An 18,083-nucleotide genomic window follows, 5' to 3' on the forward strand; every position below is an offset into this window, starting at 1 on the left:
GGAGGGCAAATTGTCTACCTGCCTGTTCTCAAAACCCACAGACAGAAACAACTTATTGGCATTTGATAGCTGTCACCCTAGGGCCACAGTTAGGGGTCTCCCCTATTCCCAGCTCTTAAGGATTAGGCGCATTTTCTCTGATCCACTTATTGCATCTAATCAAATGGACACCATGATAGAGCGTTTCAGACTTAGAGGGTACCCCTTGCCAGAACTCATCGCTACTAAAAATAAGGTAATGGCAATGGATCGTGTGTTGTTACTACAGCCAAAACCGCAATTGAAAACCATGGAGGAAAAGCTGCCATGGGTAACGACATATAATCACCAGAGCCCTGATACGGTTAAAATTGTAAGAAACCATTGGCCAGTAGTACAGGCAGATCCAGATATAGGTTTGTGCAAAACCTCCCTTCTCCCCAGTTTTAAAAGATCCAAAAATGTACGTGACATACTGGTAAAAGCAGATGCTTCACCTGCTTGTGCCAGAAATATTAGTACCAAAGTGGGATGCATTAGATGTACCTGTACGACATGCAGTTTCCTTATACCGGGGGCATCGTTTAACCATCCCCATACGGGAAAATCTATTCCCATACGTCATTTACTAACCTGTAACACACCTTTCACTGTGTACCAAATTATCTGCCCGTGCGGATTAACATATATCGGAAAGACTGAACGTCCTTTCAAGGAACGCATGGCAGCGCATCGATCATCGATTCGTAATGCCATAATCAAAGGATCTAGCGATCAACCTGTCTCCAGGCATTTCTTGACAGCCAAACATGGTCTGTCTACATTAAGATATAGGATGATAGACCACATTCCCCCTTCGATCAGGGGGGGTAATCGAGGTCTTCTCCTGCTTAAATGTGAAGCACGTTGGATTGCTAGGCTTAATACAGTATCCCCTGCGGGTCTAAATGAATATTCTGGCTCAAGTGTACTATTATAAACTTTGTAAGGCTGGTATGTACATATTCTCTAAACATCTATGATATATTTCTGCTATTATCAGATGGGCCCGTTATGTATTCATGCTGCTAGGAGTTTTTTCGTTTCACTTTTGTCCTGTTATGTGGTGCAATATATTTATGTTGCATTGCTTTTTAATATTGGTCACTAACAATGTATATATGTATTTTGATACATTCTTATTTGTTGCTATATCACATTTGTAATTTTATATGTGTTGGAGACAGTGATCTGTCAGGGAGGTCATCAGCTGATCCTATTCAGTGGATTCAGCTGTGTGATACACCTAGCCTACACACTGATACGCTGGGGGGCGGGATGAGAGTACCGCCTCCTACGTAAAACGTCACTTTGGTTTGATATATATAGATGTTACTGTTCACTGTTGTATTGAGCCTGAAGATAATACATACCTGTATTGAAACGTTGCTGAGCACAATAAAATTATTTGCTGTTTGAAGAATCTGTCTGGAGTGCTGCGTCCTTCTCCCGTCTATATGCACCTTTGACGAAGGCACCCGACAAGCAACATCGTTTTGGTGGTGTGCCCGGCACCAAGCAGTATATATATATATATATATATATATATATAACAATAAAATTATAGGTGCGCTGACACTTTTTCTGTCCTTATAGAAACACTTTAAAAGTGATCCTTATCCACACTTAGTCCAATGGGTTAACTTGTTTAGGGCAGCAGCTCCCCTCTGGTTAACCCGATTCCCACGGGAACTTCAGAAAATTTCCATATAAAACAAATAGAGGGGGTGCTTCATAGTGTAATACCGTTTATTTAAAACAGGTGGACAATGCTAACAGCAAATCTCCTATTATGAAGGTAGAACCCGTACCGAGGTGTTCCTCCGGTGTGGGCTGGCTACCACAAGATATATATATATCAAATAACCACTGGCACAAACTGCAGGCACTTGTAGCTCACTCACGGGACCTCTCACTGCTCCAGGAGCACGATGTCAATTCCGGAACCCAGCACCTCAGCGTCTTTGAGCAAGAGCAGCCACACAGCTCGATCTCCAGTGGCACACACTGCGTCACACAGGTCACGCCCCTACGCGTTTCGTCATAGGACTTCAACTTATATAGAGGTCTGGATCTCGCGAGAATCTGGCGCCGGGCAATGACTTTTGCGCGGGAGCCCGGATCCGAGTTCAGCGGAAACAGCCGAACGCCGCTTGGATTCCTAGCGTTTGTGCAGGCTCGGATCTGGGCACTCCGAGCCCTCACATCTCTAGAAGATACAGGAAAAGAATCACCTCAATACTGTATATAAGGATGTTACATCTAGATGTGAAGAATAATACAGTACCTAACTCTGTTGATATTCAAATAATATTTATTGATGCTAGTGATAAGAGCAGCTTGACTGGTTAGTTAAAGGACTTCTGGGGGTACATATGTAAAGTGTCAGGTTTTAAAACCAAGAGCCTCTGCTCCTGTTTGTCTGATAATTAAAAGAATAAAGCTTTTACTACAGTAGCTGTGTTTTCCTAGTAAAAACATTACCCATGGGAATTCCCAGCGTTTTCATGGGGACGCCCAAAAATTGCTGGGCCTTCCCATTGTCCAGCCCCATTTCTGTCCCCCCCCCCCCCCCCCTCCTGCAATGAATGGCCTGGTGAGTGTGTAACTTGCCGAATCCATTTGGTGCAAATTCACGCAGGTGCAGGCCCCCCACCATTGGATTTGGCCCTATCTGGTCATTAAAGAATCACCCCCTATATATGCAGCCATTGGCTAAGAAGAAAGATCCTTGGGTTTCTCTTAAAACAAAATTGAAATTGTAACAATACAATACAATGGCTAATGCCTCCTCAAGATAGCTATAATTGCTTAAGGAGGAAATTCTATGAAGCTTGTGTTTCACGGCCTAACATTGGCCCTTATTCAGGTCTGATCGCAGTACAATTTTGTTCTCAAAATGGGCAAAACCATGTACCCAGGGCTGGTGCAAGGTTTCTTGGCACCCTAGGCAAAACTTTGGCTCACTCTCCCCCCCCCCCCCCCCCCCCCCACCCCACACACACACACAATTTCCCAGTCAGTCAGGTGAAAGTGTTGTCTCATACATTTTCCTACCGCCTGACTGTATTGAGAGGAAGGAAGTATCTCTCAAAAGCATCTGTAATTATTTGATGGGCACACTTAGTGACACCCCTTCCCAGATCTTGGTGCCCTATGCAGCTGAGTATCTCATTCTATTTCATTCTGCCTCTATATATAGTGCCTCTCTCATATTCCTTCACATTTCAGTCTCTCTTAAAATAAATACTATCTGCTTTTAGTTCTGCCACACACACACACACACACACCTATATCTGTTTCTATTCCCACATGTCTCATACACTCATACACTCACACACACACACACACACACACACACACATATACTTCCTCTCACATACATACATACATACATACATACATACATACATACATACATGCATACAATTATACACTGCTTACATACATACAGTATATATATATTATTAATATGGTCCTGGTAGGAAGGGTGGGTTAGGATAAAAATACTCAATGGGGTCTGGAAGTATCTGACCATCATTGTGCTGTGTATCGGGTTTTGTACCCAACCATTGCGCACTAGCATACTTAGCATGCCAGTGAAGTAGTTGAATATTAAATATATGCATAATAAAAGAAACTGGATAAAAAAAATATGCTACAAAATAAAATAATAAAGTCCTTAAAAAAATGCTTTAACAAGCCGATGTTTTTTGGGGGTGATAGTAGTAGGAACTGGGTAGGGGTAGTTATAGTGGCACAAGGCAGCTGTGGAAGGTGGTGGGGTGAGGGTGGTAGTAAGGAATGTAGTTGCACATGGCAGCTGGTGGAGTTGGTGGGGGTGTGGGAGGTAGTAAGGAATGTAGTGACACATGGTAGCTGGGGGAGGAGGTGAGGGTAGTAGTAGGGACTGGGTGGGGCGTAGTTATAGTGGCACATGGTAGCTGGGGGAGCTGGAGAGGTAAGGTTGGAGTAGTAGGGACTCAGTGGGGGGTAGTTTTAGTAGTACATGGTAGCTAGGGGAGCTGGTGAGGTAAGGGTGGGAGACTAGTAGTATGGACTGGGTGGGGGTAGTTATAGTAGTACATGGTAGCTGGGGGAGCTGGTGAGGTAAGGGTGGGAGACTAGTAGTAGGGACTGGGTGGGGGTAGTTATAGTAGTACATGGTAGCTGGGGGAGGTAAGGGTGGGAGTAGTAGGGACTGGGTGGGGGTAGTTATAGTGGCACATGGGAGCTGGTGAGGTAAGGGTGGGAGTAGTACAAGGTACTGGATAGTAGTAGTGGGGACACCGATCATCTGGATTTAGCATAGGCTAAAGGGACACACTCACACAGGATGATAGAGGCACCCACCTAAATCCACAACTCCCCATACAGCTGAGCAGTGAGCACACTCTTATTTTTCTGTCTTGCTACTGCTGGGAAGCTCGTCTGTGTTCTCCCGGTCTGAGAGGTCACACGAACTCTGGGAGTAAGGGGTAATCTGCAAACTACATGCCACTATTCAAGTGTATTCAATTGGAATACACTTGGAAAGGGAGATAATAGTTTACATACTGTCCCTGGCTCCCAGCTGAGATCTAGTAAACACTCTGTATGTAACCTGTGTGACCCACTTGTGAGGGAGAGATAGCGCTGATGACTCCTGTCCCTGCCTGCTTATACTGGGGCATGCTGAATATACAGTATGTACTGTATTTCTATAGTGTAACAATAGCAGAAAAGAATCAGCACTAAAATGAAGAGGGGGTGCCCTGGTGCCATAATTTCTACAGCATTTTGCCTGACAGCCGTGGAGTCAGCAGAGGAGCTTACACGGCTGTCAGGATCAGCATACAGGACCTTCCTTATCCCAGCGCTGCTGCTACCACCGGGTTGTAGTGGGGGGTTACTGCTCCCTGCTGCTACCATGTCTGCTGCTTGCTGTTCCCCAGCCACCTTGCGTGGTCCCACCGCTCAGCTGCCGCTGAGAGTACTGCTGGCAAGGACTCAAGTACCACTCCATGTAGCTGCAGTGTCGTCAGCTGTATAGCTCTGCTCCAGGTGAGGGATGGGCTTCTTGCCACCACCCCAGAAAACCCGCAAAAATTGATTAAAAAATAAAACCAGTGGTCGGCTGCTGTTTTGGAGGTTTCAATTAAATGTTGGGCTGAACAAGGGGCGCCCTCTAGCGGCCAGCGCCCTAGGCAGCTGCCTAATCCTGCCTAGTGGCAGCGCCGGCCCTGCATGTACCCTGCAGGAGGGGTAGATGTAACATGTGCAGTGAGAGTTAAATTTGGGTGGGGTGTGTTGAAGCTGAAATCTAATTTGCAGTGTAAGAATAATGCAGCCAGTATTTACCCTGCACAGAAACAAAATAACTCTCACAAATCTAACTCTTTCTGCCCCACCTGCAGTGCACATGGTTTTGCCCATTTTGAGAACAAATTTTGTGTCTGAATAAGGGCCATTGTACATTAGGGAACACTACAGCTTACTTTCAGATATCTGTAATATCTCCTGTGTTTCATCTTTCAGTAAATTGCACTAATACTGTAGATAATTTATGCAGAACTGCTTTTTAACGATTCATTCATTTTACATTCTGGCTACAACCCTTCTTCTACATTTTGCAGCTGTCATAAGTGACCAGTGACCTAATACTTACATGAAGTTTACTTGTTGAATGGAAAGCTGATGACTGTTTGATCAGAATAAAAGTGGAGCAGAGGAGAAAAATTACTTTTTCCCTAGTTCATTAAAACTGGCACAGCTGTATATGGTCAGGTTTAATGCTAAGTATGCAGTCATTTTTAAAGCTCATTCCATTGAGATGGTCTTAAATTTGTTGTGACTATTTGCTGTCTCATTCCTGACTGGTTGTTCATGGATGACCTCTATTAATAGTGGAGGTTCTAAGGGGAATATGTGGAAGCAGTGCTGTAACTAGACATTTTTGTCATTGTGCCAGAAAGGAAATTGTTCCCCCCTATTTTCAAAACTGGAATAGTGCATGCCGCAGGTGTGCACCTATTATAAATGGGCATAACTTTTATGCGGGGAAGGAGCATAAGTAACAGCTCACATGGTGGGGTTTAAAAAAAAAAACGAGGCTTAGAGAGGAAGTAGGGAAGGGTATGTGGTAAATAGATTGACAGGCAATAGGTCCACCATTATCGGCTGACAGGCAAAAGGTCGACACATGAAAAAGGTCTACATGCATTAGGTCAACATGATCAAATGGTCAACACAAGAAAAAACGTTTTCCCACAGTAGTAGCGTTGCTTATACATAATCGCCACTGTTGCTCTCAGTAGTAGCACTAATTATACGTAGCGCCTACACCAGTTGCCCACAGTCTTAGTGATGCTCATATGTAATGCCCACACCACTTTCTGACAGTAGTAGTGATGCTTATACGTAATGACCACTCCAGTAGCTGACATGAGTAGAGCTGCCTATACGTGATGCCCACACCAGTTGCCAACAGTAGTAGTGCTGCCTATACGTGACACCCACACCAGTTGTCGACCGCTTATACAGTACATAAATGCCCACACCAGTTGCCGACAGCAGTAGTGCTGCCTATACATAATGCTCACACCAGTTGCCGACAGTATTATTCTCTATCACACACTTTATTTTCATTAAAATCTGTCTGGCAGCTCATCTTCTCCTCTTTCCTTTCATCAGCCCTGTTGTGCTCCAGTGTAGCTACGCCCCCTCACCCCATATAGCAATGCCCCTTGTTCCCATGTAGATCCACCCACTATTCAGTCTCTGCTGCCACTGATGTTGTTAAAGGGGGTTGGGAGCCAGGAGGAAGCTCAGCTTCATGCTGCTGGCGCACCTTCCTGTCATGCAGTGTGACAGGCAGCGGCAGCCATAGGCGAATCTAGGGGGTGGTCCGGGGGTGCACAGGACCACCCATTAGCCCATTTTGTAACTGAGGGATGGGGCTTTCCAACGAGCCCAGCCCCGTGTCTCTAGCCCCCTGGGAACCGGAGATACTGCCAGGCAAAGCTGGAAAGTTTTCCCTATAGGATAACATGGGACCCGCTAATTCCGACCCCCACCCAGTTCAATGGCTGCCAGTTCCCCCTTCGGCATCACTGAAGCTCGCGGTTGATCTCAGTCGAACCCAAATCGCTGGGCCTTCAATCTGATACCAGGCTGGATCCATATGGGTTAATTGGTTCCAGGGATATTGAGGTTAAACGTTTTTTTTTTTTTTTCTTAAATTTCATGTCTGTTTATGTTCTTTGAGGGCAGATTTCTCTAGAACCAAACAGCCCAGTTTCACGGGACCAAAATCATTTGAAGCCAACTCAAAAGTTCTTCAATATGATACTGGTCTCATGTAAATGGGTCAGTTGGTTCTGAAGATATAGCTGGTTGGTTAAAGGGGGGTAGGGAGAGGGGAGTGGTTGTCTCTCCCCCTCACACCAGAAAATGCAGGGACTAGGCTGGTGTATAAGGGGTCAGCCTGGGAATGTCCCTGCATGATCCTGGGACCATATTCCCGGGTAAATCCCTGCATTTTCTGTTGTGAAAGGGGTATTATTTCAAACAGCCATGACCTGCAGTGCTCTGAATACAGCCGGGCAGCCCCCTGCTCTCTGCCCAGCTGTCAATGACTGTCACCCCTGCAGCTTCCGCTCCAATTCTTCTCCCCGCTTTCACCTCAGCCCGCCCCCCCCCTTTAATCATGTGGTGCCGGCGCCCGGTGTGCTCCCCTGACGTCACTCACAATATTTCAAATGTCCACTCGGCTAGAGGGGGCACCAGGAGGGGAGTGGGAGCGTGCTCTGCGCTGCGCTCTGCTCCTCTCCCTATAGAAGCAGCTGCACCGCTCTCCATCTCTCCCTGCAGCAGCAGCAGCGAAGGCTCATATAAAAATTTACAGTAAGTGGCACTTTTGGGGGCATTTCTTAAGGGACGCTACAAGTGGCGGTATGTGGGGGCATTACGCATAATGTGTGGCTTAATGTGTAAGGGGCATTATGTGTGCAGCATCATGTGTAATGGACATTATGTGTACAGCATCATGTGTAATGGGTACTATGGTGCGCGGCATCATGTGAAATGGGTACTATGGTGTGCAGCATCATGTGTAATGGGTACTATGGTGTGCGGCATCATGTGTAATGGGTACTATGGTGTGCGGCATCATGTGTAATGGGTACTATGGTGCCATCAAGCAAGAACCCCCTAGCAATGAGCAGGGAGGTAAGCAGCAATTATGTGCAAATATGTAATTGGCATTACGGTTTGTTATATAGTATGTAATGGGCATCATGATGTGTGGCACAATGTGTAATGGGCATTATGGTGTGTGGCCTTATGTGTTATTGGCATTACGGCGTGTGGCTTTATGTGTAATGGGTATTACGGAGTTTGCTAAAATGTGTAATGGGCATTACTGTGTATGGTCTAAAGTGTAATACCACACCCCTTTTGTGATGCCACGCCTCCTTCCCATGAGACCACGCTCCCTTTTTTGCTGCGCGGCTACGCTGCGCAAAGGTCCCCCTACTGTTATGTCTAGATCTGGGACCACCCATTACCATAATTCTAGATTCGCCTATGGCGGCAGCCACAAAGAATAGCTGCGGGGATGCCTCCCTGCACTGCATCCTCTGCTGAGCGGGTAGTGCCGGCCTTGATTGTGACTCCCTTGCTTTTGCAGGTCATGTACTTGTGGCTCCAGAGATTCTTCAACCTGTTTGAATTTAGCCTCAATCCTTTCTGCACACATAGATACTGTATTGGGGGATTCTACTCGTTCTCAAATCGTTCAAAAATTGTTTGCACTGTGCATATGTAGTAAAAAAAAATTGGACGTGTTTGGACTTTGGATAGCTTATTAATAAAAATAGATACATTTATTTATTTAATTAAATAAACAATAGTTTTGAAATGTAAAATTAAATCTTAAAATGCAAATAAATAAAATAAAACCCCTAGTGGAAACCTCAGTCGCTCCGTTAGTTAAGCTCCTAAGGTGCGTACACACGGGGGGAGATATATTGCTAGCAATATATTGCTTGCAATATATTGCTGAGCAATATATTGCTCAGTGTCTCTTTTTCAACAAGCGACCAGAGATGGTCGCTGTTGAAAACGAACCTCTGCTGGGGGTGACGCAGAGGTAATTAGCTGGTCGCAGGAGCAAGCTCCTGTGACCAGCGATTACAATGAGGCAGAAAACGGGAGCGCGCACCCGGCGATTTATCGCCGGGGCACACTCCCAATCACTGGCAACATGGTCACCTGCGACCATATTCCCAGCGATTATAGAACCTATCTCCCCCGTGTGTACACAGCATTAGTTCGAGTTATTTGTAATATGGGATAATTTTTGTAATCTAAAAGCAGGCACCTATTGTGTAGTAGAAAATATATAGTACATGTTAGTGGGCCATTTTCCTGTAAATTTTCCTGTAAATTTTTTTACGACTAGATTGATGCATACACTTGCAATTATTGTGTGAAAGCGCTGCTTAAACCTTGTTTTTTCTGTTTTTCTATATATTTGGGGAACTGACCACCCCCATAAGCAGCAGCTGACTAAGATAACCACTCATACATAAACGCTCTAAAAATTAACCTAGGTTAATTATTTGCACAACATTTTCCTGCTGGTATCTGGCGGTTTAGATACCTTTCAGCTCCTTTGATTATCCCGGGCAGCACCGCCTTGAGCTCAGGGTTCTGTTCCGTGGTATTGGATCATGTGCGAGGATTGGAGAGCTGATCTTGCTATGTGGTCCCGTTGCTGAAGCCATCACCATAAATTTTTTGTCTTGTGGGTCCAGACCAATGGTGACTGCTGCCCCTTGGCTGCAGCGCTGACCAAAGACTGCATACATGTAAAGTTGTATATAAGAATGGTGCTCTCTGCAGCCACCACCACATCATAGGACACAGCGCTATGTGAAATGACTATATTATGTGTGCAACTGCATGTTTATTTGCATACGACATGCTTAATTTCTTTGTTTGTCATTTTTTGGATGCAGATACAGTTACTGCCACACACAGCATTAGTGATGGTAATAATATAAATTTTGGTGGGAATTTAACAAAACTATGCGTCCTTTATGTAAATGTGCTAATGGCTAGGACCTACACTGCATCTGGAAAGTATTCACAGTGCTTCACTTTTTTGCACATTGTTATGTTACAGCCTTATTCCAAATTTTTTCCTTAAAAATTCTATACGCAATTTGCCATAATGACATTAAAAAAAAGTTTAGGGAGATTTTTGCAGATTTATTAAAATAGAAAACTAAGAAATCACATGTACATACTGTAAGTATTAACCCCCTTTGCTCAGTACTTTTTTGATGTACCTTTGGCAGCAAGTCTTTTTGAATATGATGCCACAAGCTTGGCACACCTATCTTTGGGCAGTTTCAACGATTCCTATTTGCAGCACCTCTCAAGCGCCATCAGGTTAGATCGGAAGAGTCAGTGCACAGCCATTTTCAGCTCTCTCCAGAGATGTTCAATGGAATTCATCTCTGGACTTTGGCTGGGCCACTCAAGGACATGCACAGAGTTATCCTGAAGCCACTCCTTTGATTTCCTGGATGTGTGCTTAGGGTCGTTGTCCTGCTGAAAGATGATCCGTTGCTCAGTCTGAGGTCAAGATTGCTCTGTACATTGCTGCATTAATCTTTCCCTCTACCCTAATCTTTCCCTGCCACCACCTTGCTTCACTGTAGGGATGTATTGGCCTGGTGATGAGATTTGCCTGTTTCCTCCAAACATGGTGCCTGGCATTCACACCAAAGAGTTCAATCTTTGTCTCATCAGACAAGAGAATACGGTACTCTTTACTTAGAAGGGCGCCCATCTCGGCCATCTCGGGCATTGAATGCACTAAAAAATCAGGTGCGATGTGACAGACGAGATGCCCGAGATTTCCCATAGGGAACAATGTTAAATGTCTCAATTGACCCGATTTTCCTGTTCAATGACTCAATTGACCCAATTTTTCCATAGGAAACAATGTTAAATGGGCCACAGAGGCCAAATAGGCACCCTGAAGTGAATAATGGCCACCCGAATTGTTAACGCCACCCCACGATCAACGTCAACCCGAAGCGTGGCGAGCGCAGCGAGCCCGCGAGGGGCGGCGCTACGCGTCCTACGACCTTTTTATACCCCCACTATCCACGTCGGCGTGGAGTTGAGAATAGAAAGTGTGGCGAGCGCAGCGAGCCACCGAGCCCGAAGCGTGGCGAGCGCAGCGAGCCCCGCAAGGGGACGCGGATACCTTCACAGGTATCCGCGTCCCCTCGCGGGCTTCACAGCTGTCCGCGTACCCTCGCGGGGCTCGCTGCGCTCGCCACGCTTCGGGCTCGGTGGCTCGCTGCGCTCGCCACACTTTCTATTCTCAACTCCACGCCGACGTGGATAGTGGGGGTATGAAAAGGTCGTAGGACGCGTACCGCCGCCCCTCGCGGGCTCGCTGCGCTCGCCACGCATCGGGTTGACGTTGATCGTGGGGTGGCGTTAACAATTCGGGTGGCCATTATACACTTCAGGGTGCCTATTTGGCCTCTGTGGCCCATTTAACATTGTTTCCTATGGAAAAATCGGGTCAATTGAGGCATTGAACAGAAAAATTGGGTCAATTGAGACATTTAACATTGTTCCCTATGGGAAATCTCGGGCATCTCGTCGGTTGATCGCACCCGATTTTTTAGTGCATTCAATGCCCGAGATGCCCGAGATTTTTTACTAACGATGCCCACGATCAAAATCGTGGGCGCCCTTATAAGTAAAGAGTACCGAGAATTTTGTTTTTCATGGTCTGAGAGACCTTCAGATGCATTTAGGCAAACTCCAGACAGGCTGGCATGTGCTTCTTTTTTAGGTACTAAGTTCTCCTCTCTCCATAGAGGAATGCTCTGACAGAGTGGCCATTGAGGTATTGGCCAGCTCCATGACTAGGGCCCTTCTCCCCCGATCACTCAGTGTAGACAGGAGGCCAGCTCTAGGAAGTGTCCTGGTGGTTCTGAACCTCTTCCATTTATGGATGATGGGAGGCCACTGGGCTCATTGTTATCTTCAGAGCAGCTGATATTTTTATACACCCTTCTCCAGCTTTGTGTCTAGAGCAGGGGTTCTCAAACTCGGTCCTCAGGACCACAAACAATTCATGTTTTCCTGGTCACCTGGCAGGTGCACTCATTACTCATTGACCCATTTTAAAAGATCACAAGTGGAGCTAATTATTTCACTTGTGATTCTGTGAGGAGACCTGCAAAACATGCACTGTATGGGGTCCAGGCACCATAGAAACCTCTGTACAAAAAGGGGGAAACATGTGTCAGGACCATACATTTCGATTGTCAGGAGTGAAAATCTTGGTGTAGTTTTAATAAGAACAAACAAGCAGCTACATGTAAGTTCAGTTATGATAATGCTTATCCAAGTTACTGATTCTTAAGCTGTGTACACACTACACGATGTGTGTACCCAGCACTGTCGCGATGGGACCCGGCGGGAGGGTCGGTATCGGCAAGTTTATACACACTTGTTGGTGAGGGAGACGTTCTCTGTCATCTGTACATGCAGGATTACATCTTTAATGACCTGCAAGAGTGTGTATAGTTAATGATACATTTAATGATATGGTGCATATATGCAAGACGATATGCACAATAATATCATCAACGGTATCGTTATTGTGCATATTGTTTACTATGATCATCTAGTGCAGGGGTGGTCAACCAGTCAGAGGCAAAAAATTTGTTTAGGGGTGCCCACGAGCCAACATCATGCGTGTACCAAAAATGGGACATGGTCTGATATCCACTAGGCCATGCCCCTGGTATAACCTTATGTGTCACTCCAGCCCCACATGCCACTACAGCAGCCCCTAATATTGTTGCTGTTCCCTTAAATGTAATCAGCTCAGTACAATATGTCATTGTGGATTAGTGTATCTTTTAGCCAGAAATCACTGCAATGCTATAAATCTTAGAACCCCCAGAATCCTCTTGATGGCACTAGTTATAGGGACCAAATTAATACCTGGTCCAGCTGTCAGTCAGCCAAGTGCGATGAATGGGAGACGGCTGCATTCCGTGTACTGCTGACTCTTATGGATGCTAAATTTTTCACACAATGGAGGGGAGAGATGGGGCACACTTTTACATTGCTCTGCTGACACCGGCTAGACAGCACACTATGCGGTACACTGCTAACAAGGCCGAATACTCGAGGGAGGCTCTCTGTGTCCGGAGCCGCATGTGAATAAAGAAAGAGCTACATGCGCCTCAAAAGCTGCAGGTTGGCCACCGCTGATCTAGTGTATACACACCTTTAAGTTGACTATACACATTTTGCCCAGTTTCACCCGATTCCAATGCATCAGGCCAAGTAATCGAGTGAAATCGTGCAAATCGCATGTGTTTTAGATCTGATCCGTTGCACAGTCCCGTATGCCTTGGATCGTAGCCCCTAGATCACAAGGTGAAGCAATTAGGATGTGTCGGATCGCACAGCCTCTGGCAACACTTGCCGGGATCACGTGCAATATATCACATGCAAATAGACCATATGCGATATAGATCGCATGCAATCATTCCGCCCGGGAAGCTGCCAGGCGGTTCAAGGGAAATTTTATGCAACGTTTCCTTCCAAGAAGTCACATACGTGTATCAACAGCTTTAGAGGTGCAGGTGTGGCCCACCAGGGGTTTCTCTTGTATACTAGTGGTCCACTTTGTTCATGGATCTTTTTGTACCATAGACTGAAAAGTCTGTGAATGTTTTTATTGACCAAAATCTCAACTAGGGAATCAATTCAGTATGCCATCTGGCTTGTCCTTTTTCTAAAACTTTTGCTTTAGTCACGATAGGAGCGTTGCAATTTGCTTCAATTGTATCAAGTTGAACATTTATTTAAAACCACTGATGCACTGATCTTTTTTTCCCTGAATATGTTTATATAAAAAATGTAATATGCTTGTTTTCTTGTAGATTATAGACATTCCCTTTAACTGCTTTTCCTAGAAAATAATCTTTTTTTTTATTTTCAGCAGTAGATATTTTGCTATGAATACTGTAATTCTGAAATAAAAGCTCATGATCTAATGCAATGTCAATTTGAAATGGTTCAGTGTGCTCAGATCTGCAATTGTTATCCCAGTTTCATTGAATGCTAATGTTGTGCATTCGATTTTTCAATTGGTTTGGTAAATGTGAAAGCTAAGATGGCATATCAGTACTGTGCAAAATACATATTCTGTTCATAAGATGTAAGTGAATTTAGTCGAGTGCATATATTGAAAAATATAACTTGTAAATTACAACATATAATTCATATAAAATCAGATGGAATTGTTCTAATATGCAGTCTTTTGTTATTAATATACATGCTCTCAAACATCCTTGATTTAGGAGCAGATAGTGTGACTTATGCATAAAAGATTAAGCATATGCAGTAAAATGATATACTACGCGTGTCATAGTCCCATGCAACCAAATACCTGTGTCCTGCAACATACACTTATCCAGTTATCTTTCTATTTTCTCTATTTTATTAATACACTAAACATGCATTATATTTGTCTAATTTAATGTAAACAGTTTGACCTTTTTGAAAAGAGTAACTTAGCTTTCAGCTCATTCAGCAGTATCCATCCATTTATTCAGCTTAATATTTCCCTGTTGGGCAGGAGAAAGAGAATCCTTCCTTCCACTACTACACCGATCGCTAAGCAGTGGTCGCTCGCTGCTTAGCGAGTGGCTTAATGCCCCCAACAGCCCCCCTCACCACCGAGGATTCTCCCCCACTAACAGGTGAGGGAATGTGTACGTGAAAACTTCCCGTTGCATGCAGCCAGTAGCAGGAGAAATCATTTGATGGTTGAGAACCAGAAAAGTCAGTCTAGACTGACTTTTATTTACGAGCGTTAGGACAAAGATGGGCAGATGATGTCCTGTGACATCAGCCATCCACCTCCGGCAGGCATTGGCCCACCCATGTTCCCATGGAAACGCCTAACGTTTTTCATGGGACACCCATAAATTGCTGGGCATGGTCCAGTGCCATCCCTGCCCCTGTCCGCTCCCAGCCCTCTCTCTCCGCAATGAACAGCTCGACAAGTGTGTAATTCGCCAAAGCCATTTTTTCTGGGGTCTGCACACGCCATTCATTGCTGGGGTCTGTGCATTGTGCAGTCCCCCAAACATCAGAACAGGGGTGAATTAGCCCCATTCTGAGTGATGCTGAATTAGGTCCTTGGTGGAAGCTATTCTCTCTTTGCCATGGTATGGGGCTGTGTTTAGGTAGTGATTATCTGTCAGCTTGAGGTGGACAAAAGGGAAGGGCACATTTTGTGGACACTGCCTGGCTGAAATTAAAAGCCTGCTAATTTCCAGACTGTCCGAAGAAATCCCAGATGGATGATAACCAGTGGCAGCTCCTACCTTCTGCTACCGCTGGTCCCGTCACCACCGGTTCACGGTGGTTGCTGGTGCCAGTCCACACTGGAGCCTGCCACCTGTCCATGCTGGTCACTGCCGGTCCACACTCTTATGTGGTTGTGGAAATGGTGTATGCGCTGTAGCTTTTTCAGTACTGTGCATGCGCTGGCCCCCATCATCTATCGGCAGCTTTGTCAGCAGTCCATAGAAGCTAAAATTTTGTCTCTGCTTCACTGTGAATGCCAGTCACAGTGAAGCCAGTGCAGTCTCACAAACTACATCTGGTTTCATACAGTAGCGGATTTTACCTGGGGGGGGGGGGGGACGGGGGGGGGGGGGTGTGCAGTTCTGAAGCCCATAGGTAAAAACTGCCACTAGTGATAACCCATGCTTATTCTATATCCCACTAAAGAAATGGCAAATATACAGTGACATCCTTATTTTAACTGGTTATCCACTGTTTATCCCATGAGAACTTACTAATCACTATTTAAAATTATAATATTTACCCACATTTTTTCCGTTCATTTTACATTTTTACTCCCTCTTTGAGACGTAATAGGTCTCTACATCAGCAATGCTGTGATTGACATTCATGGTTACTTGTCCTGGATATTGGATTTGCATGCTAATTATGTGCATTATTCTTAATACATTTTAGTAATAATTTAGCTATAATAGTCGTAAAATTATAATTTGAAATTACATTGTGATTGTGCTACATGTGTATGCTTAAATTATTATTTATTAATTATATTTGTGCATTAATGTTATTTTTGTTTTGTTTCTTACAGTTTATGGACAATTTTTAGATAAATATGTTTCCCACCTTTGCGAAATTCCTGCTAATTGTGTTTTTGATTGTTCTAAAGGTAAGATGATCACTTTTCCACTACTTCCTTTAAATATATTGTCAGACTTAAATAAAATGTTCACTGCTTATATATATTCCACTACATCCTTTAAATATATTGTCAGGCTTAAATAAAATGTTCACTGCTTATATATATTCCACTACATCCTTTAAATATATTGTCAGGCTTAAATAAAATGTTCACTGCTTATATATATTCCACTACATCCTTTAAATATATTGTCAGGCTTAAATAAAATGTTCACTGCTTATATATATATATATATATATATATATATATATATATATATATATATAAAAATTGTTTTTTGAGCTTACTCGATGAGATAAAGATTTTACAGTATATGCAAGCAAACATTGTATTGTTAAAGTTGCTATGCAATACATTTAATTATTTATAGATAATACACTACTTGAAAATGTCCATCCATTAAATACAGAGGTAGTTATGCTCATCGTTGCTGTTGGATTACAATCTGGCGTCCTATTCCCGCCATGAGAAATGTGCAAATGTCCCATTATGGCGCACTATGGCTATAGCATGTAATTTTACTGCTTCACAGCTGGGTGGCGTTTGCTCCACTAATGGAAACTGAGGTACAGTGCCGCAGATGGTTAAGGCACTACAGAATACATTGTACAGGTAGAGTATTTTACTGTGTGCCTGACAATAGGCCCAGCGCGCATTACAGCAAATACAGTTTTTTAATACAATAACATTGCAAACATTGTGATATTTGACAAACCCCGAGCGTAGCCCAAAGCACCATCACCATTTACTGGCCATCTACTTACAAAATAATTTTGGGTTCCTACATTAGGTAAAAAGAAAAAATAGAAAAGAGACTGCACTAAAATAATGGCTAATTTAATAAAAATTACACACAAATGTACATAATAAACAATAAAAATACAAAGACAATATAAAATAAAAAAAAAGTCTGAGCTGGTTTTACAAAAAGGGTCTGAAAAAGTAAAAGTACCATCGGAACTATAAACAAGTACATTTTTTTATTGTATATTGTCTTTGTATTTTTATTGTTTATTTTGTATATTTGTGTGTTATTTTTATTAAATAAGCCATTATTTTAGGGCAGTCTCATTTCAATTTTTTAGTTTAGCTATAACTAACAAACTAGGTTGCACGTGCACTAGAACTTAGCAGTGGGTGGTTGGGGCACTCATTGTACTGTATTTTGCCAAGCAGGCGGATGGGATTCACTAGGTGACAGCACAGAGTGGAGGTGAGGAACATGAATGAGATGAGAGGGCTCTTCTCATGAGGGTTTATATGCTAAAATTATCTGTTTGGTTATTTTATTTTAAGCAACCCCATTTATGTCAAACGCTGATTAGCTGTCTCTCATCGGGATACAGTCATTAGGTCGACATGGCTGTAGGTCGACATGTCATTCGGTTGACAAAAGCATTAGGTCGACATGGGCAAGGTCAACAGTCAAAAGGTCGAAATGGGGTATTTCCCTGACCCTCTTTGTGTAGTGGCCAGACACCTTTTTGGGCCCTTGGACCCCAGCAGGGTCAGCATAGTAGCCGAGAACCTAATCTGGACCTAATAAAGCCACCTTGTGTTGGTATCGTCCAAATCGGTCCATCAGAGACTGAATGCACATTGTGCCCATGGTTTGCCCAGCGTGCACCTGTCTGTGGTCAGCTCCCAGATCTCAGCACATTTCTTTCTGAAGCCCCATGTCCTCTACCCCCTCTATGTTATGCAACTTTAACAAATCTTGCTTCCCTGACCC

The 18,083-nt window shown here is 44.0% G+C and overlaps 1 protein-coding gene across 2 annotated transcripts in view; it reads left to right on the forward strand.

Moving 5' to 3' along the window:
- TBC1D32 (TBC1 domain family member 32) overlaps nucleotides 1-18,083 on the forward strand; it is a 386,630-nt gene that overhangs the window by 308,475 nt on the left and 60,072 nt on the right. For both annotated transcript variants that reach the window (XM_083176796.1, XM_083176797.1), the window contains one exon: nucleotides 16,241-16,318. In XM_083176796.1, coding sequence (XP_083032922.1) covers nucleotides 16,241-16,318 — 78 coding nt within the window. The remainder of the gene's footprint in view (nucleotides 1-16,240; nucleotides 16,319-18,083) is intronic.

This window comes from Crinia signifera, chromosome 3, assembly GCF_055691185.1.
Source record: "Crinia signifera chromosome 3, ASM5569118v1, whole genome shotgun sequence".
NCBI classification, from domain to species: Eukaryota; Metazoa; Chordata; class Amphibia; order Anura; family Myobatrachidae; genus Crinia; species Crinia signifera.